The sequence below is a fragment of the Macaca thibetana genome, chromosome 2 (genome assembly GCF_024542745.1).
Source record: "Macaca thibetana thibetana isolate TM-01 chromosome 2, ASM2454274v1, whole genome shotgun sequence".
Lineage (NCBI taxonomy): Eukaryota > Metazoa > Chordata > Mammalia > Primates > Cercopithecidae > Macaca > Macaca thibetana.
The window spans coordinates 134217151-134242536 of NC_065579.1; the positions used below are offsets into that span (position 1 = coordinate 134217151).

Below are 25386 nucleotides of genomic sequence, written 5' to 3' on the forward strand. Positions count from 1 at the left end.
ATAAAATTTGGGCAGGGCACAGTGATTCATACCTATAATACTAGCACTTTGGGAGGCTGAAGCAGGAAGATTGCTTGAGGCCAGGAGTTCTAGACCAGCTTGGGCAATATAGAGAGAACCTATCTCTACCAAAACAAACAAACAAATTAGCTGAGTGTGGTGATGTGTGCCTGTAGTCCTAGCTACTTGAGACGTTGAGGCAGGAAGATTGCTTGAGCCCAGAAGTTTGAGGCTGCAGGGAACCATCATTGTGTCACTGCACTCCTGCCTGGGCGATAGAACAAGATCCTGTCTCTAAAGAAAATTTGCAAAAATGAAATTTGATGGGCGAGTTAATATACATAAATGCCCCTCTGGGGATTTCGAAGTCCATGATCTTTCTATTGCTCTCAGAAGCCCAGATTTTTGATGTGCATTTACCTTTCCAGGTTTCCAGGGTCCTGAGATTATGCTGGAATAGGGATATGTTAAATAATTTATCTCAAAGAGCCCCTGCCCCTTGACAGATGCCTCCGAGCATTCTCTGGAGACATGGTGACCGTGGTCTGTCCTGGCCTTTCCTAGGCAGTAACGTGATGAGGTCTATTCATGGCGTGGGAGAGCTGATGACCCAGGTGGTGCTCCGGGGAGGAGGCTTTTTGCCTATGACTCCCATGGCTGCTGCCCCTGAAGGCAATGTGAAGCAGGCAGAGCCTGAGAAGGAGGACATCATGGTCATGGACACCAAGCTGAAGATCATTGAGATACTCCAGGTATCCACCAGCTGGAGCTGGGGCAGGGAGGGTGTGTCACAGGGGCACTGTTCAGATCCAGTCCCTCTGTTCTGATGGAGCCCAAGGCTTTCTGGGGAGAAAATGGGAGCAAATTCTTAGCTCATCCCTCCATGTTGTTTATGAGCTGGCTCCTCCTCTTCGGAGGCCGAGAAGTCCCGCCAGGAGAGCCAGTGTTGTGATTCAGCCTGAGTCCCAAGGCTGAGAACCAGAGGAGCTGAAGGTGTAAGTCTCAGTCTGAGGCCAAAGGCCCAAGAACCTGGAGCTCTGATAGGCAGGAAAAGATGAGTGTCCCAGCTCCAAAACAGGTGGATTCGGTCTTCCTCCACCTGTTTGCTCTATCCAGGCCCTCCGTGGATTGGATGGTGTCCACTCACACTGGGTGAGAGCAGACTTCTTTACTCAGTTCACTGATTGAAATGTCAGTCTGTTCTGGAAACCCCCTCATAGATGTACCCAGAAATAAGGTTGTACCAGCTATCTAGGACCCGGTCAAGTTGGCATCTAAAATTAACCATCATGGTTACTTTTGTACAACACTGAGTTTGAGGCCCTGGGAAGATAGCAAATAGGATGTCCACCAGACAGTAGGACACATTCACTGACAGCATGGAGGCAGGCAACAGATCTGGTCTCCCTCTGGAAGAGGTGACGGCCGTTGGACTGGGAAAAGTTGCTGGGAGGGCTAAGCAGAGACAAGGGGAGAATAGAAGGAAGAATGTGAGTGAGATCCCTACATGATGTCAGCTGCTCGATCTTTCTTTTCAGTTCTAGCAGCAATCCTGGGAAAAGTGACCCTGTGTTGGAATAGAGGGTAAGGGAATACAGGAGGCAAAAGAAGAGGGTGTCCAAGGGTTTGTACCCAAACCAGGGGAAACAACCAGAAATAGGAAATAGGAACCAAGCTAATTTTCCATAGTAAAAGCAAATTTTTTTTTGTTAATTATATTAAATCCAAAGCAGGCAACTTTACTCTTCTCAGTGTTAGGCCCAGAGTTGGCATTCAGCACTTACTGAAATGGAGTCTTGTTTATTATAGACTCCATTTATGGAGCCAGGAGTGAGTGATTTAGTGTTCTAATTGTTAAATTAATTGCCAGGATGCTGAAGTTTACACTAGAGGCTAAGGTGCTATGGGCAGACTTCATATGCCCCATGGAAGTCTGCTGTTGTTAAAATGAGTGTTGAAATCTAAGCCAAATATTTGGCTCACTTAGTGCTTAAGGTAATTGATGGAGCTGATACCAGGCCCTGCCAGTGTGTGGTGGCTTGGCAGAATCAAGGTGGTATGTTAATGTAACCAATCTGTTTCCATTTCCACTTGAATCTTTAGTTTATTTTGAATGTGAGGTTGGATTATAGGATCTCCTGCCTCCTGTGTATATTTAAGCGAGAGTTTGATGAAAGCAATTCCCAGACTTCAGAAACATCCTCCGGAAACAGCAGCCAAGAAGGGCCAAGTAATGTACCAGGTTAGTGATTCAGAATGGAATTTCAGCCATAGAATGGGACCTGGCTTTAAGGAAAATGGGGGAGAGCAAACAGTATCTTCTAGAAAAAGGGTAAAAACGGTTTTGATTATTGTGCCAGGGCATCCTCCTGGCACTTACTCTTTTTGAGCAGGGGAATAATTGATAGAGCCCAGATTCCTTCTGAGTTGGATCTTGTTTCCTTCCATCTTGGAGTGTCTTAATCATGCGACAGTTGAGGTTTCCAGTGTTGTGGTTACCCACCCCCCCAAAAAAATACCAAAATAAAAACAATAACAAAAAACTCTCCAGGAGACCTCTTGTTCGCTAGCAGCTTTTACTCATGTTGGAAGTTGTTCCCTGTCCAGGAACTAGTGGTGAAGGGAGAGGGTAGTAGTAGAAATAATCCCATCTATCAAACCCAAGCTTCCATGAGTGAGATCATCACTCTCCTTTACCAGGCGACCATGCAGTGAGGGAGGAAGGGGCAGGAATGTGGAATATGGGGGTAACATCATCTGGGTTAGTCACTCTACATAGCTTTGCAATATAATGTCCTGGAAGATTTGGGGTTAACGCAACAGATTTACCCTGCAAAACTTATGTATGAGTTCACCGGCAGCATGTTTGCAGGCCTTCCTGCATCTGAAGTGATATGTTCTAACTTTTCAGGTGCTCTTGACTTTGAACACATTGAAGAACAAGCAGAAGGCATCTTTGGAGGAAGGAAAGTATATTTTCAGTTACTGTTTTGTAGGTGGTTCTACAGTTGGGAAGTCTGCTCTTCCAGAGCTCTCAGAGGCCTTCCCTTTATTATGTTAGTAAATGTTTAGTCTCTGGGCTTAGGTTGTTTTGGTGCTATCTTTGGAACTGTTAGTACTGAAGTCAGAGTTATCTCAGTTGGCTTGATTGGGAGGAGGGAGAGAGAGAGAGTGTGTGAGAGTGTGTGAGTGTGTGTGTGTGTGTGTGTGTCCCACCTAGGACAGAAAGGATTTAAGGAGATTTCCCAGAATACCTACATTACAAGATTATTTTTACATAGTGAGGAAATGCAATCAAAAGAAAGAATAGAAAGAGAGAGGGGCTCAAAACAGAGTGAAGTTAGTAAGATCATGTCCTGCTGTTGGGCTGTAATTTTATCCCTGAGCTCCTTACAGGCTATGCAACAAAAAAAGCAAAATCTGTTCTTTCATGATTTCTAATATTAATCTATGAATCCCTTTAAAAAATACCACACTGGTCAATTTTGACTTAAGACATTATTATAATTATGGAACCCTTATACCTACAGGTATAAAATTTGGTATAAACACCCTGTGCATGTAGTTCTTATAATTAGCACACTTGGTTTGATTATTGCTTTATAACATATTACTCCAAAAAACTTAAGGATTCAAACAACCACCATTTTATTAATACCTCTCACGGCCCTGTGGCTTGATTAAACTGGATGGTTCTTCTGCTGGTAGTCACTGTTGGGTCTGTCACACTGTAGTGAGGTGGTAACTGGGGCTGGCACATCCAAGTTGCACTCACATTTCTGACACTATAGCAGAAATGCCTGCAAGGCCAGGACTTCTTTCTCTCTCTGTCCATGTGGATAACTTGGGCTTCTTTACAGCATGGTGGCTGACTCAAAGAGCAAATGTTCTAAGAGGACAAGCCAACAGTATGCAAGTGCTAATTGGGCCTCTGCTTGCATTGCATTTCCTAGTATCTTATTGTTCAAGCAAATCCCGTGGCCAAGTTCAGTGTCAGTGTGCGAGGGGACTACATAAGGGTTTGAATACTTTGTTGGGGCCCACCAGTGTTAATAGTCTACAAGCTTAATGTAAAACCTGTGAAATTTGAATTAGCAACGTTGTATACTGTGATGGAAGATGTTTATCTGAAATTTAAACAAGGTGTTGTGAGTTTATCTTAATACAGGTTCCATGTGCTGTGTGATCACTCAGCTCTCCCGCCATTTTCCTCATATTAAACAGCACTGAAACCTTCACACCTTTTTGGAATACACAGCATGAATACAGTATTTATAAAGTCCTCTCTGTGCTTTTCTTATTAGCCAGCAACCATGAAGGTTCCACCATTTGTCATTCATTTGCCTCTAAATCCAATGTAGATGCAGACCCAGTAATTGACTGGCAGTGCTCAGTTATGGAGTACTCTGCCATTGGATCTAGGATATGCTTATTAATATTTAATATAGTCAAGCATGGTGGTGCATACCTACAGACCCAACTGCTCAGCATGCTAAGGCAGGAGGATGGTTTGAGCATAGGAGTTTGAATTTCGCCTGGGCAACATAGCGAGACCTCATCTCTAAAAATAAAATTACATAAACTAATAAGAGAAACACTTCCTCTTGCAGTTCTCAGACCACAGATGAAGCCCAGCAGAACACCCTATGTAGATGTTGAGAATCTGGTTCTGATGCTAGTCTTGTCACTTTGGGAGGGGAGGGACTTTGGCTTAAAATTTGACTTATCTTTTATGATGACATCTTACTTGTCTCCTCACCTCACAATATAGTTGAAGATGAAGCAAGGCGGTATTGTTAAAGGAGCTAATGAAAAGTGAAATTGCTTGTCTGGAGATCATAGTGCTAGAAATCTAACCAGGTTAGGTGTATCTGGGTCCAAGGTACATGAGAGGAGGCATTTGTGATTCATCTGGTCTTTCCCCCTCCCTGTGCTCCTTTAGCGAGGAGAACACCCCACTGGACTTGGACGATCACGGCGGCAGAACCTTTCTCCGTGTCTTGCTCCACCTGACGATGCATGACTATCCACCCCTGGTGTCAGGGGCCCTGCAGCTCCTCTTCCGACACTTCAGCCAGAGGCAGGAGGTGCTCCAGGCCTTCAAACAGGTAGCTCAGGTCACCCACGTGTGTGTTGTCTGTCCAAGAAGCTGTTGTGTGCACCTAATGGATTGCGTTCATTAAGGTTCAACTGCTGGTTACCAGCCAAGATGTGGACAACTACAAACAGATCAAACAAGACTTGGATCAACTGAGGTCCATCGTGGAAAAGTCAGAGCTTTGGGTGTACAAAGGGCAGGGCCCCGATGAAACCATGGATGGTGCATCTGGCGAAAATGGACATAAGAAAACGGAGGTGAGTGAAACACAGGTTAGGCTGCCAAAGTAGGTGGATGGGCTTCTCAAAACTAGCAAGCATCCTCCTCTGGTTTTAGGTATAAATGTGATAGAATGGGATTTATTTTCAAGAGATCTGCTTGTTAAGTCGCTAAGATCACAGCTGTTGGCCTAGGAAATAAGCTATGAATCAGAGTTTAGCTATGTCTCCTGTGCAGCCTCAGACTGTGTAGAAGAGACTTTGACGTTGAGTGAATTAGCACCAGGTTTCCCTTACAGACCCACTTGGGAATTGACCTGTTCTCTAGCCGTGGCCCAGCCCACTATCCCCTCCCAAGGAAACCCATAGCAAGTAGGTAGATGAGTGGGGCATAAACCCAGCATGACTATTGGAAAACAGTGCAGAACTCCCTTTCTTTCATAAAGATTGATGCTAGCTGTAACAAACTGACAGTAGCCCATGAGTCGTACAGATCACACTTGTGTTCACTTTGGTTCCTAGGAGGGAAATAACAAGTCACAAAAGCATGAAAGCACCAGCAGCTACAACTACAGAGTGGTCAAAGAGGTAAGCTCCTCCCCCACCACTGTATTTCCCTTCTTTATGAATTCTCTAAGGGGCTTTCATTTGTGATAGTCAAGTTGAAGGTACACACATTTGAGCTTTTTTCTTTGTGTGGTTTAACAGGGAGAAAGTAGAGCTCAGAGGTTAAGCTCATGGATTTCGGCATCAGATCTGGGCTCCACACCCAGCTGTGTTCTTCTTCTTATTTGTGTCCTCAGCTTCCTCACTGTTTATAGGTGCTACCTTTTATAGGCACCACATATTTCTGAAGCTTTACAATTGAAGGAAGGACTAATTGAGAAAACTGTCAGGGGTCATCTAAGTGCCTGGCACACAGCATCCCCACTGAGAGCTGTAGTTCTTTAGAAACCTTTGCTTAAGCTGGTTCAAAGTTGGGAGGCTGGGAGCTTTGTGTGTTTTACCCCAGAGCAAACTCTTCCCAGGGTCTCAGCAATGATGCCAGGTCATTCCATTTTAAGTGATATCTCTGAAACTGTCCCACTTGTTGTTGAAGCCATTATCCCCTGCTTATTCTGGAAGACGTGCCCTTAGCCTTATGGATTTGGCTTGATGGAATTAACAGAAATGCCACATACTGAAGGAATTTCGTTGTAGGTTTTTAATGCATTATTCCCTTTGCCTACCTGCCCACCACCACCCCCTGCAATCTGTTTTCCAGCTGTAGTTCCTAGTTTTCTGAGACTGATTTCTTTCTTTCTACTAGATTTTGATTCGGCTCAGCAAACTCTGTGTTCAGGAGAGTGCCTCGGTGAGAAAGAGCAGGAAGCAGCAGCAGCGTCTGCTCCGAAACATGGGTGCACACGCCGTGGTGCTGGAGCTGCTGCAGATTCCCTATGAGAAGGTGAGTGGGGCCTCACGCTCAGCAGCTGCTCCCAGGATGGGGCGGATTCCTGGGTTTCCCCAAACCCTTCACATCTGGATATTGTTGGTGAAGAAATGCATCCAGTGTGACTATTGTGACTACAAAGCAATTTCAGATATTGATATGAAACAGAGCATCTGAAAAATAAAGTACAGTCACCCGTGAATAATCCTCATCCCCAGTTTTAAGATTCTGTAAAGAAAGAGAGTCCATTTATTCTCCATACTCCCAAGCCGCATTGGATACAGACATCTTGGTCTGTGTCAGAGCTTAGACCTCTGTCTACCCACGGGTTGGTGTGTTTCAATTTCATTTGCAATGTGACTCAAGCAATTTAAGTAACACCAGCTATTAAGTGCATGTGGGAACAGGGGATGTGCCCACTTTTGAGGTCCTCACTAAGATGCTGACATCTGCTTAAGTATTTGGATTTATCAGGTGATGCTTTGATGTAGGTCTTTTCTGTTGTTGGAAGTTGTACTTTGCCTCTAATTTTTCACATAAGTATTTGTCATTGATATGTATTTGATTTACAGAGGCAGGAGCAGGCTGACAGTGCTTTGAGTGAATGTAGGCTGACAAGACGCTTATGAAGTCATTTGTTGAAGCCTACAAGACCCACTGGGGTATTTGTGTGGTGCCCACTTGACAGATGAAGAGACTGAGGCTTTGGGGGGTGTTTAGAGGTAAAGGGCTCAGACTCAGGTCTCTTGAGTTGACTATTAACTGCTAGAGAGACTGATTTGCTAGAGAAGAGTCACCTGATGAAGGCTCATTTCTAGGTGCTTGCAGGGTGCCAGGCGCTATGCGGAGGCCTTTATACACATTATTAGCTCTTGCCATCCTCAAGACACATGGATGAGATGAATGGTGCTATCTTCAGCCCCATTTTCGATGAGAAAGCTGCAGCTGGAGAGGTTCAGTAACTTGCATGGATGGCACAGCTATGTACAGTGAAGCTGACTCCACTTCACTGTGGAGCTGGGACCTGCTGCCTTCCCTGTGCCTGTCGCTTTCCACCCTAGGAAATTTCTTGCAAAAGGAACTTCCTCCTCAGTCACGGGGACCGTATGAATTGGGCAGGTCAGGCCTTTCAATAGCTACGAATACAGTCCAAGCGTAATCCCTGTCATAGGTATAATAACATAGCTAATTTGCAGTTGATACAGGTGTGCATATCATCCAAACTTTGCCTATCATTTAGACCAGAACCAACAAGCTGATCTACCTCCTCTTGTGTAAGGAATGCGAGGGGATCATTTACTGACCGTAGTGTTGTCTCATAATATCATCAGTTTCTCTAATGAGAGTCATGCCTTCATAGAGCGGGATTAATCTACAGGTAACCAGATGTGGTTGGAATTGGTGACTCAAAGGCAGAATATCGTGTGTGTGTGTGTGTGTATATGTGTGTGTGCACATGCACGCTTTTATTTACTTTTGGATGGGCACGGACTTCCAAAGAATGGTGGAGGAATCCTCCACAGGTAACCTCTTGTGACTTGATGTCTTTGGGGCTTGCTTACCTTGGAAAAATCCACTTCACACCACAAAGGTTCTTCACTTAGCTTGTGCACAGCAGATTCCTTTTATACAGGAGGACTGGAGGCATGTGGAACTGTTTAAGGTTACTGCTGTCAACCAGCAGTGGCTGTCTATCCCAAGCCCTCTGATTTCTTAGAGCTAGAAGGTTCACCACTCCTCCTGTTAATAAGGGAAAAATGTAATCCCCATTATGTTGTCCTGGGACTTGCTATTATTGTCCTTTTAAATTTTCCTCTGTTTTGGTTTGATTATCAAAGCTGGGAGCTCACCTTTCTCCCTTAGCTCTGTTTTATCACAGAATTATTTTTCTAGACCAGGGGTTAGCAAACTATAGGCATGGGCCAAATCTAATCCACCACCTGTTTTGAACAGCATGTCAGCTAAGAATGGTTATTACATTTTAAAATAGTCACATAGGTACCTATATAATGTCCTTGATATTCCCTCTGTACCCACAAAGCCCAAAGTATGTGCTGCCTTGCCCTTTAAGAAGAAGTTTGCTGACCTCAGTCTAGCCCGGAACCAGTAGCTAACATTTACAGAGTAATCACTGTCTAAGCACTTCATGTGACTTTTCTTATTTAATCTTCATAGCAATCATATGAAGTGTGCACTTTTGTTATCTCCTTTTCATGCATGAGTAAACAGCGACACTGAGAGGCTAAGAAATGTGCTCCAGGTCATACAGCCAGGAAGTTGGAGATCTGGGATAAGAGGAACGTAGTCAGGTTTGGGGACCTGCATTCCTACCTGCTATCCTCTCTTGCCTCTGAAATGAGGTGATGGCTCTGAAGACTTAGGAAGACTATTGTGGGCTGTAAAAATATGAAGGATGATTTCCATTTTAGAAATTCTTGTTCTGTTTTTACTTTCTTAAATGTTTGCTTGTTTAGAATTGGACACAATGGTCATGGGTTTTATAGAATTGGCTTATTATAGAATATTTAACTCTACAAATACTGAGTTTATGCTATTAATGTATGAATCAGATAATCCAACCTGTGAAATGCCAGGGAGGGTATTATCCCCATTTTGCAGATGGGGAAACTAAGTCTGAGGTTAAAAATTGTACTTGAGATGATAAAGGAGTTATGGCAGGCACAGTTGTTCTAATGTATAATCTAAGGAGATTTCCAGTTCGCCATGTAAGCCGATAGCAAAAGTTAATGTCTAATAGGTTGGACAACTTAAAAAGGTGAACCCAAGAGGGAAAATGACTACTCAGCATCAGTGAGGAAGTCAGCCCCTGTTCTGTTGTCAGTCCCTGTTTTTGTTTATTTTTAAAATTTTTATTATTTTTATTTTTTATTAGAGATGGGGGTCTCACTATGTTGGCCAGGCTGTTCTCAAACTCCTGCCCTCTAGTGATCCATCCAAAGGGGTAGGATTACAGGTATGAGCCACTGTGCCCAGCCACTCCCTGTCTTTAGAAGTAGGGGGTTCAGAAGTTTCAGTCCTTGCTGGATGATGGACTTGTGGATGCCTTCTATTAGCCTTCACTCTGCAGTGCTCCCTCCCACCCAAATAAGATCTTCACTTTCATCATTGAGCATAGACAAGTTTTTGGCTTCTTTTCAGGGTCAGCAGTGCAGCCCCTCAATATTTACCCACAACAGGCCCCCAGCAAACACCTTCTGACTCCCACGTTAGCAGGAGGTGTTGGGTATAGGAGAAGCTGGTCTCCTGGCCCAGCAATCAGTGCTTTCATCTCTCTCCTCCCACACAGGCCGAAGATACCAAGATGCAAGAGATAATGAGGCTGGCTCATGAATTTTTGCAGAATTTCTGTGCAGGCAACCAGCAGAATCAAGCTTTGCTACATAAACACATAAACCTGTTTCTCAACCCAGGGGTAAGACTTGAGGCCAGTCTGCAAATCTGTAGAGGGAGGAGGGCAGGGAAGAGGGAGGAGGAACAGCTTGTTCTTTGGCTATTGTGGCTTCTGGGGCTTGTTATAATGCAACATTCATTCCAAAGGGGAACATTTTCATAATTTATCAGGAGGACATAAATACTCATCTTTTGGGGATGGAATGGCAGGAGTTGGGGAGGGGAAAAGGAGGAAGGTGAGATGGATAAAGTAAGATACATATCTTTATTTTCCTAGTCAAGTCCTTCATCGTATCAAACTTCAGCAATACAGAGGGGCTGAATCTCTCTCCTGCCACATCTTCCTGAGGTCATGCATAAAGTTTTCTGTGGCTATATATACATATATAGTATCTCCATATCAAACATATCTATAATACATCTCAGTTTGTTAAATATATTTCTGAAAGTATATTAAATGTATTATAGGCTTTGTAAAGAAAAATGATGCGCTCTACACATTGTCTTGTGTTCTGCTTTTCTCACTTAACACATTATGGCTGCCTTTGCAAATCAGAGAGAGAGAAATTTTTCTCATTCTTTTGATGGCTAAATGACATTCCATAGAATGGCTGTAACTTTTAAAAAACCATTCTTATATTAATGGACAGTTAGGCAATGTCTGATTTTTAGCTTTGTAAACAGTACTGCAAAGGACATCTTTGTGCATGCGCACACTCACTCAGTAGTACTGCTAACACTTTCCAGGAAAAGGAGTGCTGAATTGTAGGATAATATAGGTTGAGTATCCCAGATCTGAAAATCTGAAATCTGAAATGCTCCAAAATTCAAAGCTTTTGAGTGCCAGTGTGATGCACAAAGGAAATACTCATTGGAGCATTTCAGATTTTAGATGTTTGGATTTGGGATGCTCAACCAGGAGACTATAATGCAAACATTCCCAAATCCAAAATGTGAAACCCTTGTGCTCCCAAGCATTTTGGATAAGAGATACTCAACCTGTGTTCCCTTGGTGTCATGTTAAAAGAAAGAAAAGTCAAAAGATAAAAGGATTAAATCCTCCACCTCACCCCAAACGTAAAACTCAATAACTGTGGGTAAAAAGTGAAAAATAAACCTTCTAGAAGGTAATATGCATGGCTGTGTGGTAAGCAAAATTTTCTTACAAGGTATGCAAAGAACACTAATTATTTTTGAAAATTGATAAATTGGACTTCTTTTAAGAACTTCTGTTTGTCCACTGACACCATTAAGAGCATCCAAAGGCAAGGCAGAGAGTAAGAGACATTTGCAATGCACGTTCTCAACAAAGAATTCATATCCAGAATATACATAACACACTCAAAAAAGTCACTAAGGAAAAGGTTGACCTTTTAAAAATAGGCCAGGTGTAGTGGCTCATGCCTATAATCCTAGCACTTTGGGAGGCCGAGGCAGGCAGATCACTTGAGGTCAGGAGTTTGAGACCAGCCTGGCCAACATGGTGAAACCTTGTCTCTATTAAAAATACAAAAATTAGCTGGGTATGATGGTGAGCACCTGTAATTCCAGCTACTTGGAGGCTGAGGCAGGAAAATAGCTTGAACTCAGGAGGTGGAGGTTGCAGTGAGCCAAGATTGCACCACTGCACTCCAGCCTGGGTGACAGAGCAAGACTCTATCTCAAATAAATAAATAAATAAGAATGTAAAGGCAAAAAACTGGAACAGACACCCTGTTGGAGAGGATATCCAAATGGCCAATAAATGTGACAAAGTGTTCAACATGATTAGACATTAGAGAAATGCAAATTATGTTTAGCCACAGTAAGCTGTGACTAAAATTTAAAAGACTGACAATACTAAGTGTTGACAAGGATAGGAACAGCTGGAATGTAGAATGCAAGTTGTTAACATCTTTTGAAAGCTGTCAGTATCTTCTAAAGCCAAACATACTCATACTTTGTGACCCAGCAATTCTGTTCTTGGACCCAACAGAAGTATGAATTTAAGTACACCAGAAGGCATCTGGAAGAATGTCCACAGCAACTCTAGTATTTATAATACTAGTAATGTTTCTATTAAAACTGGATCCTACTCCAAATATCCTTCAACCATAGAATAAAGATATTGTCATATATTCATGCAATGGAACTTATGTATCAGTGAAAAAGAGTGCAAGAGGTTTAAGAACAGGCAAAACTAATCTAGTTATACAAGTCAAAATAGTAGTTACATTGTGAGATAAGGCATAAAGGAGACCTGTTTTGTTTCTTGATCTGGGTGCTCAAGGTCCCTTTGTAATCTGTTCAACTGAATGCTAATGAGTTGTGTATTTTTCTGTATGTTTATTTGTATGTCAGTGAAAAAAGCTTACTAAAAAGGTAGTGCAGAAGCAAGAATGAGAGAAATCTATCTTCATGGGTTTAAATGCTTCCCTTGTGTGTGTTTTCAGTGGACTCTTCTTTTTCTCACTTTTTAATCTGTTCTATCAGCTTTTTGACCTGTCCCTGTGCTCTTTTCCTCACTCTTGTGTCAGATCCTGGAGGCAGTAACCATGCAGCACATCTTCATGAACAATTTCCAGCTTTGCAGCGAGATCAACGAGAGAGTCGTTCAGCACTTCGTTCACTGCATAGAGACTCACGGTCGGAACGTCCAGTATATAAAGTTCTTACAGACAATTGTCAAGGCAGAAGGGAAATTTATTAAAAAATGCCAAGACATGGTTATGGCTGAGGTGATTGTTATATATTCTATATACCTCCATCTGGTGTTCTGTAGAAATTTTACAATTATTTAATCTTATCTGTATGAACTTGCACCCTCTTCAGGAGCCATACAGAAGGACAGAAAGTAATTGTGTGTGCATATGTGTGTGTCATCCCTTGTGTGAGCTTAAGTTGTAGATATAGGCAAGAATCTGATCTGATATTTCATAGCAACCAGTTTGCTCTAAGGAAGGATGGCTTGGATTTTTCTGACAGGGGACAGAAAGAGGAATAAGGAACTGAATTATAGAGAATGGAGATAAAATGTACTGAGGACCCAATGAGCCAGAACAACTTCCATTCTTGTGGATTATGAATTTTTTTAAATTTTTCACATAATTAATTAGATTGAAAAAATTTTGCCTGATGCTTCTTGAGGAGCAGTTGGTCTATGCAATCAAGGAAAAGTCTTACTTGGTTTATTATGGATTCACTTTAATTTACAATCTTGTCTATGTATATGGTTCCATTGGCAGGGAGGGTAGTGTGATTAAGAGTTGGGGCCAGCATGGTGGCTCATGCCTGTAATCCCAGCTCTTTGGGAGGCTGAGGCAGGAGGATCACTTGAGACCAGGAGTACGAGACCAGCCTGGGCAACATAGTAAGACCTTTGTTTCTACAAAACATTTTAAAAATTAGCTGAGTGTAGTGGCATGTGCCTATAGTCCCAGTTACAGAGGAAGATCCCTTGAGCCCAGGAGTTTGAGGTTGCAGTGAGCTATGATGGCACCCACTACACTCCAGCCTGGGCAAAAGAATGAGACATTGTCTCTTAGAAAAAAAAAAAAAAAGAGAGAGTCGGCTCAACCTGGGATACAAATGTCGCCTGAACCCTTTCACCGAAGGGTGCCATGAGATATGTTACTTGACCTCTCAACTCCTCAGTGAACTTTTCTATAAAATGAAGATACAGCAGATTTCACTTTAAAGAGTTGATATGCGGAGTAAATGAGATAACGATGATATTAATGCCTAACACTTTTTGGAAGCCTGCCATAGTCTAGGCACCATCCTAAGCAATTTGTCTATAATAATTTATTTAATATACATAGTACTGTGAGTTAGCTATTGTATTTGTCCCGGTTTCACAGATGAAGAAACTGAGATACAGTGAGGTTAGGAAGTTCATCTAAAGAGTTTATCTTGGTATCTGGCATCTAATAATTAGAGCTCATAAAGGTTAGTCATTAGTAAGTATTGACCGTGTTTATTTTGACTTCTGTGCCAGCCCTCTCAGTTTTTTTGTACTTCATGTACTGCTGATGAAATTGATTTATTCTTTTTTTTTTTTTTTTTTTTTGAGACGGAGTCTTGCTCTGTCGCCCAGGCTGGAGTGCAGTGGCGCAATCTCGGCTCACCGCAAGCTCCGCCTCCTGGGTTTACGCCATTCTCCTGCCTCAGCCTCCCGAGTAGCTGGGACTACAGGCGCCCGCCACCCCGCCCGGCTAGTTTTTTGTGTTTTTAGTAGAGACGGGGTTTCACCGTGTTAGCCAGGATGGTCTCGATCTCCTGACCTTGTGATCCGCCCGCCTCGGCCTCCCAAAGTGCTGGGATTACAGGCTTGAGCCACCGCCCCCGGCCTGATTTATTCTTAAATAGATTTGCAAGAAGCCACATCTTAGGGGACAAGTTATAAACAGGAATGCCTCAACTTTTTGAAGAGTAAGTGTGGAGAGGAAGGCATATCTTAATTAAAAGTAATTTGTGATTGAAGAGATAAGATGGCAGATTAAAGAATTTTAAAGGGGATACATTGTAAAGCATAAAAATAAGATGGAGGCAGGGCACACTGGCTCATACCTATAATCCCAGCACTTTGGGAGGCCGAGGCGGGTGAATCACGTGAGGTTGAGAGTTCGAGACCAGCCTAGCCAACATGGAGAAACCCCGTCTCTACTGAAAATACAAAATTAGCCAGACGTGGTGGTGCATCCCTGTAATCCCAGCTACTCAGGAGGCTGAAGCAGGAGAATTGCTTGAACCAACCCGAGAGGCAGAGGTTGCAGTGAGCCGAGATCACGCCATTGCACTCTAGCCTGGGCAACAAGAGTGAAACTCCATCTCGAAAAAAAAATAATAATAAGATGGAAACATTTAAAAACAAATATCATAGCCTAATTGGTAGTTTTGGAAATACAAGTGCAAGCTTGCAATCTCTATTTCCACTTGATACATTAATGCTGGTATGCAGACTTTCTCTCCCCCTAATAGCTTTTTAGGGCCTGTGTGGTATTTCTGTATCTGTGGACTAAAATTATGATGCCGAAGATTTCTAGTTGTTCAGTTATATAAATGAATGAAGTCAAAATAGGTAAGACTGATTTGGGAAGATAAATGCTAACAGAACCTCTCTCTTTCTCTGTGGATAGAATTTTTTCATGCTGCCCCACCCCTGCAAGCTTGTAATCTAAACCCACCCTGTTCTTTATGTAGCTGGTCAATTCAGGAGAGGATGTCCTCGTGTTCTACAACGACAGAGCCTCTTTCCAGACTCTGATCCAGATGATGCGGTCAGAGCGGGATCGGATGGATGAGAACAGCCCTCTCATGTACCACATCCACTTGGTCGAGCTTCTGGCTGTGTGCACAGAGGGTAAGAACGTCTACACAGAGATCAAGTGCAACTCCCTGCTCCCGCTGGATGACATCGTTCGCGTGGTGACCCATGAGGACTGCATCCCTGAGGTGAGCGAGCCCAGCCTGGCTGTGCCCTTCTCGTCCCTATGTGGTGCCTGCTGTCGTGGCTCACTGGGAGACATAGTGGTGGCTGGCCTGGGGGAGCCCTGACGGTTCTGAAAGCTGCAGCTCATTTTGTAGTGGGATTTCGGTTCCCTAAAACATGTTCTCGAGCATTGATTTTACATGAAAGGAACACGGGAGAAGTTAGTCATTCCTTCTGTATCTTTAAGAAGAGTGAGGAAAAAAGCTTCAGCTCTGTGGATCTAATTTAGCCTGTTGAGCAAAGGGGATGTGACCTGAATGAACTTCTCAAAAATGTGACGAAAAGTAGGTTGAGATCCAGATCGTATGATTGTAAGACTTAGTAAGTTAATTCTTTAAAACAAAAACCCTTACTACAGAAATAATGGCCGTTATAAAAAATTTAGGAACTACAGACAATCAATTAAAAAATAATAATAATGAATCCCTAAGTTTTGAAGTTAATCCTTCCAGGCTTCCTTTTTTCCTCCTCATAGATTATATTGATTAATAATGAAATGGATTGTAAAGTATATATTTTATGATTTATGAAGTGTATATTTTATGATATATAAACTATATTGTAAAGTATATATTGTATGTTTTGCAATGTGTAATGTTAGTTTGTAGTACACATTTATATTACATTAAATATATATGACATATATATATTGCTTTTAGGTTTTTTTGAAAAGCTAGTAACAGTCATGTGTTGCTTAGTGGTGGGGATATGTTTTGAGAAATGCATTCTTAGTTGATTTCCTCATTGTGCAAACATCGAACAGCGCACTTACGCAAACCTAGATGGCACAGCCTGCTACACACCCCGGCTCTATGGTCCGGCCTCTTGCTGCCAGGCTACAAACATGCACAACATGTGACTGTCTCAGTACTGAAGGCAATTATAACACAATTGTATTTGTGTATCTAAACATTGAAAAGTTCCAGTAAAAATTGGGTATTATAATCTTATGGGTCCCTGTTGTGTATGAGACCCATCATTGACCAAAATGTCATTATTCAGTACCTGACCATACTCTTTGAAAAGTTCAAAAATCAAAGACTGTAAAGGGGTAAACCATGAAGTCTTATAATCTGTTTTCCCACCCACCGTACAGAAAATAATTTATTATGTTCTTGTGTATTTTTCTAGAATTTTGCACATAAACACATACATTATATATACTTTACTCCCCCCCGCCGTTTTTTTAAATTCAAAAGATGATACTTTAGGTACACAATTCTGTACCTTAACACTGTAACTTCTTTTCATATCAGTTCATAAAGAGATGCCAGATTGTTTTTACAGTTGCATAAAATTCCATTGTATGGATGTACCATCATGGCCCTTTGTAAGTATTTAACTAATTTATGATATAATGAGATAGTAATGAATAATCGCTGTAATAAGAAAGCAATGAGATTGCATTTTTTTCACAGTCTTGGCCACAGTATATTATCAAACTTTTGGATTCTCATATATCTGGCAGGTGAAAATGGTCATTTCAACATAGTTTTAATTTACATTTCTCTTGTTACGGATAAAGAAGGTAGAGTTATAACTAGCATTAGGGATGAGAGAAGCGTAGTGTTATAACAAGCATTAGTTTGTTTTTTACCCTTTTTTGTTTGAAATACAACAGAAATGCAAAAAAAGTACATAAATCTCAATTGTATACTAAAGAACAATAGAACGATTATAAAGAGAACAGCTTTGTAATTGCCAGCCAGGTCAAGAAATATGCAAAAACCTCCCCCATTCCCCTTTCCTGTCCTCACCTCCCCCAAGGGCTGTCTCCTGAGGATAACCACAAGCTGACTTTTATGTAATCCTGCAGTTGCTTTTCTGTATACATCCCTCAACAATATAGTTTAGTTTTGTGAGGTTTTGGACTTCTTCTGTGTATCATTCCATGCCTTTTTAAGTTCAACTCTGTGTTGTTAAGGTTGATCCACCCTGACATGTAGCTGTGTCCATTTCCTTTGCTTTGAAGCATTCCTTTCTATCATGGCACCATGATAGGATTTTCCATTCTTCTACCGATGCTCGTTTTAGTTGTTTCCAGCTTTTGGCTGTTAGGATCATGCATACATCCTGGCCCACACGTGTACTCTTCTGTCCAGGGTGTGTGGATAGTCAGAAGTGGAAGTGCTGGATCATAGGCGGTTCATTTCTTCAATTTGATGTAACACGGTCCAGTTATTTTCAGCATAGTTGCTCCAGTTACCATTCCTCCTCCCAACCCTGCTAACATTTGCTATCATCAGATCCTTTATTATTTTTTTTTCAATTTGATGGTTGTATAATAGTATTGCATACTAGCTTAATTTTTAGAAGCTTCATGGAGATATTTGCAGATATGATTCACTTGTTTAAAGTGTGCAACTGAGTGGTTTTTAATATATTCACAGAGTTGTGCAATCACCGTCACAATATAGTTACAGAATATTTTCATCATCCCAAAAAGAAACCCCATGCCCATTAGCAGTCACTTCCCATTTCCTGCCAACCCCCCAATCCTAGGCAACTGCTCATCTTTCTGAATATATGGATTTGCCTATTTGAGACATTTCATGGAATCCTGCAACATGTGGTCTTTTAGGACTGGATTTTTTCACCTACATGATTTTTCTCAAGGCTCACGCAAGTCGTAGCATGTATCAGCACTTCATTCCTTTATGTTGCGGAGTAATTTTCTATTCTGTACGTACATCACATTTTGTGTGTCCATCAGTCAGTTGATGGGGATTTGGATTGTTTCCACTTTTTGACTATTATGAATAATGCTGTTATGCACACTTGTGTACAGGATTTTGTATAGACACATGTTTTCATTAACCATAGTGATTTTAATGTCTATGTCCTTGATTCCTAATTGAAGTTGAGCCTCTTGCCGTGTGTGTGTGTGTGTGTGTGTGTGTGTGTTTGATGTTTGATATTCCTTTAAGAAATATCTGATCCAGTTTTTTTGCCTCCCTTTTCTCTGGGGATGTCTGTCTTATAAGCACAGATCTAGGGGCATTCTTCATTGGAACATGCCTTGCATGTATCTTCTCCCAACTTGTGCCCATTTAACTCTCCAGTGGTGCCTTTTTATAAATGGAAATTCTTAATTTCAGGTAATCAAACTTGTCCCTCTTCTATGGTCAGAGGTTTTACCTCATTCTTTCCCTTGAGGTCATGAACATATTCTCTTCCAAAAGCTTTATGGTTTTGGATTTTATAATTGTGAATTTCAAATGTCAGAAAATCATAGAAGTAAGACTTGGCAGTGGGGAATGGGATGCCCATTTTGATCTGTCCTTCTTGCTGTGAAGTTGAAGCAGCTAATCACGTTCCATACACACCAAGATGGTTTTTCAGAAAAGCTTCTTTCTATCTTGCAGGTTAAAATTGCATACATTAACTTCCTGAATCACTGCTATGTGGACACAGAGGTGGAAATGAAGGAGATTTACACCAGCAATCACATGTGGAAATTGTTTGAGAATTTCCTTGTAGACATCTGCAGGGTAAGGCTTTTGGAACTAAGGAGGCAGAGTTGGAGAGTGAGAGGTGTGTGTGTGTGTGTGTGTGTGTGTGTGTGTGTGTATGTGTATGTGTGTGTAACATCTTCATGCCCACATGAAGAAAACAGCTGCATCATTTCTACTCTAATTCGTGGCATGAAGAGGCACTTGTGACTCTTTTCTCATGTCTCATTTCTTCCTTTTTTTTTTTCCCTTTGAGATGGAGTCTTGCTCGGTCACCTAGGATGGAGTGCAGTGGCACAATCTCAGTTCACTGCAACATCTGCCTCCTGGGCTCAAGCAATTCTCCTGCCTCAGCCTCCCAAGTAGCTGGGATTACAAGCACCTGCCACCATGCCTGGCTAATTTTTGTGTTTTTAGTAGAAACAGGGTTTTACCATGTTGGCCAGGCTGGTTTCAAACTCCTGACCTCAAATGATCTGCCCACCTCAGCCTCCCAAAGTGCTGGGATTACAAGCGTGAGCCACCACACCTGGCCATTCTTCCTACCTTTTGCTCTTAGCCACGAATGGATGTTATTTATCAAGCTTCAGGAAAGAGAGGTTATTTCTGGTTTTCATGTCACCCCTGTGGATTGGTTGGTGAATGATAACCTGGGCATATTAAAATTCAATTTCTAAGGATTTATCTTCCTTGGTAATATGTCTGTGCTTGAAGGGCACTTCCCTGAGCTTGAGCATTTGTCTCCTGCAATCTGGTCTTGAGGATTCTGCAAAACTCTTCACCTTCCATTTATTGCTTTCCTGGCTCAGCCTCAAGAGTGGCCTTCAAGATACTTGATTTGGTTTTGCATTGAGCTTAATATTCATGCTAAAGCCACAAGACTGCCACATAGCAAAGCATACCACAGATTGAATATGAGTTTTGTGATGGTGGATTTGGGGGAGTGGGGTAGATTAAAAGATTATTTAGAAGATAATTGTCAGATACATCCCAATTTCAGAAACATTGTGATGTTAAGGTGCATTATAGAATCCTAGAATGTGGTATTTTCTGCTTGACTGTATGATTGCTAGTATGAGACAAGGAGCCTGTAAGAACTTATTTTCCTTCTGGATGAGAACCCTATTTAGTAATATTTGGTCAGGTGTTGGTTTCACAGACATGTTTTTTAAAAAATCTCAAACTCCTCCTAGTTTTTTAATCCCATTAGCCTAGGGATTTTGGCTTGGAATGGCAGGCCTGCTTTATTTCTTTAAACCAGTGCTCTGAAATTTTCTGTAAAGGACCAGATAGTAAATATGTTCAGCTTTGTGGGCCATTCATCTCTTTCATGACTACTCAGTTCTGCCCTTCTAGCGTGAAAGTAGTCATGGCAAGCAGGTTTGGCTGTGTTCCAATAAAACTTTATAAAGATAATTACTGGCCCTTATTTTGCCGATCCTTTCATTAAATTACTTAGAAATGCTGTAAAATCAGTTCTTAATTTCATTCTTTGAATATGTTCTCAGACTGTCTAGTTTTAAGGTCAGAACGTGAGAGTCTCTTAAGAACACTTGATTTTTATGTCCTTCATTCTTTTCAGTATAAGCAATTTTATATCTTAAATTATAAAACTTGATTTTTTAAAAAATGTGCTAACCGTCTCCATGGCAAATCTTATTCTAGGCGGCAGACTTAAGTAGAGTATGGGTGAAACTGAAGGTGTCTCCTCACTCCAAAACATGTATAGTCAGCTATTCTGAAATATGGCTTGCTATTTTGAACAATGTTGTGTATTGGTAAGATTTTAATTGAATGGAAGATTGTTGTAGGATTGGAGCATGGTTAGGCCAGGCGTGGTGGCTCACACCTGTAATCCCAGTACTATGGGAGGCCTAGGTGGGCAGATCCCTTGAGTCCAGGAGTTCGAGACTAGCCTGGCCAATGTGGTGAAACCCTATGTCTACTAAAAAAAACCACAAAAATTAGCTGGGCATGGTGGCGGGCACCTCTAATCCCAGCTACTTGGGAGGCTGAGGCACGAGAATCGCTTGAACCTGGGAAATGAAGGCTGCAGTGAGCCAAGATCATGCCACTGTACTCCATCCTGGGTGACAGAGTGAGACTCTGTCTCAAAAAAAATAAAATAAAATAAAAAAGGATTGGAGACGGTCAGGTCCATAGGACCTCAGTAACGTGTTTGACTGTCTTGATTATTTGGATAAGGAAACCATGGTCTAGACCAGAGGAATGGATTACTCGGGAGAGCAGTTTTCTTTTACGGGAAATTTAAGACATCTGTAGTGACTGTGCTTCTTACTGCCCTTCAGGGTTTTGGATTTTCCAGACACACGTAGGAAGTTGCAAGTGGTGGCCTTGTTGGTCTCATACCCATTTTAATGTTTGTGATTTTGCTTCATGTTGTCTGAGCTGATCTGCTTTTCTTTTTTTCATGATTTATATTTTATTATTGTGATTCCTTAAGGGGAGAAATATTGGCCAGCAGGCCTTTACCTTTCATTTGTTAAAAGTAACCCACAGGAGGGAGTCGCAGATTTCTTAATGTTTGATGTAGGTTTTGGTGTCATGCTTAACATACCCACTTGTCTTCCAGGCCTGTAACAACACTAGTGACAGGAAACATGCAGACTCCATTTTGGAGAAGTACGTCACCGAAATCGTCATGAGTATTGTTACTACTTTCTTCAGCTCTCCCTTCTCAGACCAGAGTACTACTTTGCAGGTAATAAATACCAACGTCAAGCAGAATGCTCATGATACACCTTTGGCAGTTGGGCAAGATGTGAATTTGGGGGTGAGCAACTGTAAATGAACTGGTCTGCAAAGCATTAATAAAAGATACATTTCTCTTGGTGGAAGGTAGCTTTGATGGGATTTCTTGGCTAAAGAAGTACCTGGGGATATTTTCTTATACTGGATGGTTCTGTTAATTGTTGATTTTAAAATCAACAATCTCCTTAAAATCTTTTCTGCGCTTTTTTTTTTATTTTGGTCCTTCAGTCTTCTCCTTCCCTGCCCTCCAATTCTAGAGATAACGTTTATAAAACATCTAGCACAGTGCCTGACACAGAGTAGGTGCTTAATAAATGGTAGCCTGTGCTATTTCTGTTAGACTATAAGCTACATGAGGACAAAGTTATGCCTTATGTGCATGATCATCTCATATACTAGTCTATCCCTTGTACCTGGCATTGTGACTGGCAACAAGTTGCTAATTTATTGAACAAATGAATAAATGAGACTCAGGAGAGTGGTAGAGATCAGAGATAAACATGTACTGGTTGAAGCCTTAGCCAGGAAAATGAAGTGGTAAACGAAAAGGGACCTGGAGAGGACACAAATAATGGATGATGGGATGTGAAAGAGGCAGAGGAAGGTCAGGAGTTTTCATGCAGGCAGGGTGCGATTTGGGAGTCTGTGGAACCTCAGGAATGAAGAAAGGGGAGGATTTTAGGAAAAAAGCAGATGATGAGCCATCATGTCCTTTTGTTCTTCCAAGAGGTTGAGTGAGCTGATGTCACCTGTATTAGTCCATTTTCATACTGCTGATAAAGACATACCCAAGACTAGGCAATTTACAAAAGAAAGAGGTTTAGTGGACTCACAGTTCCATGTGGCTGGGGAGGCCTCACAGTCGTGGTAGACGGTGAAGGGTATGTCCCACATGGCAGCAGACTAGAGAAGAGAACTTGTGCAGGGAAACTCCGCTTTATAAAACCATCAGATCTTGCAAGACTCATTCACTATCACGAGAACAGCATGGGAAAGACCCACCCCATGATTCAGTTACCTCCCACCAGGTCCCTCCCACAACATGTGGAAATTGTAGGAGCTACAATTCAAGATGAAATTTGGGTAGGGACACAGTCAAACCATATCCCACCTGATTGCCCGTTGCATTTGGATAGTTAGTAGGCAGCTACTCTTACCCATTTAATCATCTTTTGTACACCGAGGTGTCAAATAGGAGCAGAGCAGGTGTTCCAGGAATAGGGTTCAGTGGAGTTATTTTAGTCTAGGGATACTTCTTTCTTTGAGCTGGGTTACTGGGTTCCCATCCCAAATCCAGCACTTACTGGCTAATAGGGCAGGTAATAATGCCACTGCTTACTTCACAGGGTGATGGTGAAGGCTAAATGAGATATGTATAAAGTGCTTAGCACAGAGCTTGGCATGTAGGAAGTGCTTGGGGTAAACGACCATTCTCATTGGGCCCTTTGAGTTAGCTTCAGAGCTAACGAGCAGCCACAAAACTCGGACTAAATTCTAGGTTCCCCCGGCCAGTTTGCCAGGCTCCCTCTGCTCCTGTCCTCTATTAGGAACACAGCTTACTATCTCAGGTGGCTGCAGGGAGTAGGACAGAAAGAAGGCAATGAGATTCTGGCTCCCAGGTGAACTTCATGGAAAGAACATGGAGGTTTGCCATCAGAGAGACCCTTGCAGTTCACTTCCTGCTTTGCCATCACTTCTCTTTTCTTTTGGATAATTTCTTTTATTTTTGCTGGGTCTTTGTTTTTCATGTGTGACGGGAAGGTAATTCCAAGTCACCGAATTGTTCACTGAGGCCTGAACGAGATCATACGTGAAATGTCTGACACATAGTTTGCCCTTAATAAATGAAAGTTATCTGAACCATGTTTATCAGGGAGGTTCTGAATTTTTAATTAATCTGTTTTATTTTCTTATAATAGACTTCCTTTTTCCCCTGACACTTTGTTTTCTTTCATCTCAGAGATCTCTTTTGGGGTTTTCAATACTTTTTTCTTTACTATATTAACTTCCACTGTTTTTAGAGGGGCTATGCAAGTTGTCTCCTCTCAAATGAAAGACCAGTTGAATAGTGCAGCATACGCGGCTATCTATCTTTGCCTTGCTGGTCCAAAGCTACCCTTTGAATGGAGACCAAAACTATAATTTTTTCATGTACTCAGAAAGTCAGTGTCAAATTGATTCAGTGGATGTTTGAGTACTCTTACTTTAAAATGAGTACAAATTTATACCTTTGTGGAAAGGAATAAATCTTCTCATGTAACTTCTGAATACTCATCATAATAAATGAATATTTATAAAGAGTAACCATCTGAATTCTCTTTATGTCGTTGAAGACCTTGCCAGAAATAAAGAAGTAGCATTCTAGGTGAGATTCACTTATCAGTTTGTTTTTGCCGATTTAAAATATGGGTTCTACTCAATAGATATAATGTCTGGAAGGAACTTTGGGGTCCATCTGCCTCAATCCACTTATTTTATACATTGGATGAAACTGGAGCTCAGAGAGGTGAAGTAATTTTGCTTAAAGTCATGCAGCTGCTTGGTAACTGGATAAGAATACCAGTCTTTGAATTGTGGATCCATTGCTCCTTCTTGTGCTCAAACTTAGTTAAAATAGCATCAAGTTAATGCATTGCCCTAAAATGCTTCTGAATTGCTCTCCCTTGGCTAGGTAACTTCTGGAATTTAGCTCTTATCCAGGCATCTCCTCTCACACTTGCCTCAGGGTCCATTAACAACAATGTCTATCACGGGTCTGGGGTCTCGTGGTTCAAGACAATGTCTATCTCTGATCGGATCATCAGTAGTCTATAAATAAAAGTCTGTTATTCACATTGCCTCTTTCGGCTTCTTGCAGACTCGCCAGCCTGTCTTTGTGCAACTGCTGCAAGGAGTGTTCAGAGTTTACCACTGCAACTGGTTAATGCCAAGCCAAAAAGCCTCCGTGGAGAGCTGTATTCGGGTGCTGTCTGATGTAGGTAAGATACCAAGTCAGTTTGGATATATGTGATGAAAATGAATTGTCTGACAGTGGTAAGGCTGCCATTTATTGAGCACTCATTACAACTCTTCTAAAGTTACACAGACAGGAAGTTTCAGAGTCAGACCTGGAACCAAGGTCTTCTTGATTGCTGGGCTTCTTTTTTTTATCTACCAAGCCAGCATTTCCCAAAGGAAGAGCCAGTGAGTCCTAAGTCAGATAGGCCTCGAAGAACAAGCTTCCGTGGTTGTTAGGCAATTCTTGGCAAGTCACAATACACACAGCTTATTCAAGGCCCTGGGAAGTCCCTCATTCAAGAAACTAATTTGTTTAATCCAGCAAATGTACTTGACCATATGGAAACTTTTTCCTGGAAAGCACCTGTCACATCCTAAGGAACACCCTTTCTCAGAAATGGTGCACTGCTCCCTTCTTCCCCTTGAGGAGAAATGATTCTCCATTTCCTCTGTGACTCCCCTCCTGTACCACCTCTCATAGGCAGCCTTTGAAAGGAAGTTGGGAAAATTTCTTTTTCCTTCATCCTGACTTTATC

The 25386-nt window shown here is 41.8% G+C and overlaps 1 protein-coding gene across 10 annotated transcripts in view; it reads left to right on the forward strand.

Annotated features, from left to right (window-relative positions):
* Nucleotides 1-25386, forward strand: part of ITPR1 (inositol 1,4,5-trisphosphate receptor type 1) — a 354798-nt gene that overhangs the window by 182378 nt on the left and 147034 nt on the right. For all 10 annotated transcript variants that reach the window (XM_050778574.1, XM_050778575.1, XM_050778582.1 and 7 more), the window contains 13 exons: nt 565-752; nt 2104-2242; nt 2912-2970; nt 4947-5108; nt 5185-5355; nt 5839-5904; nt 6626-6763; nt 10056-10181; nt 12676-12876; nt 15341-15592; nt 18995-19120; nt 21675-21803; nt 24711-24831. In XM_050778574.1, coding sequence (XP_050634531.1) covers nt 565-752; nt 2104-2242; nt 2912-2970; nt 4947-5108; nt 5185-5355; nt 5839-5904; nt 6626-6763; nt 10056-10181; nt 12676-12876; nt 15341-15592; nt 18995-19120; nt 21675-21803; nt 24711-24831 — 1878 coding nt within the window. The remainder of the gene's footprint in view (nt 1-564; nt 753-2103; nt 2243-2911; nt 2971-4946; nt 5109-5184; nt 5356-5838; nt 5905-6625; nt 6764-10055; nt 10182-12675; nt 12877-15340; nt 15593-18994; nt 19121-21674; nt 21804-24710; nt 24832-25386) is intronic.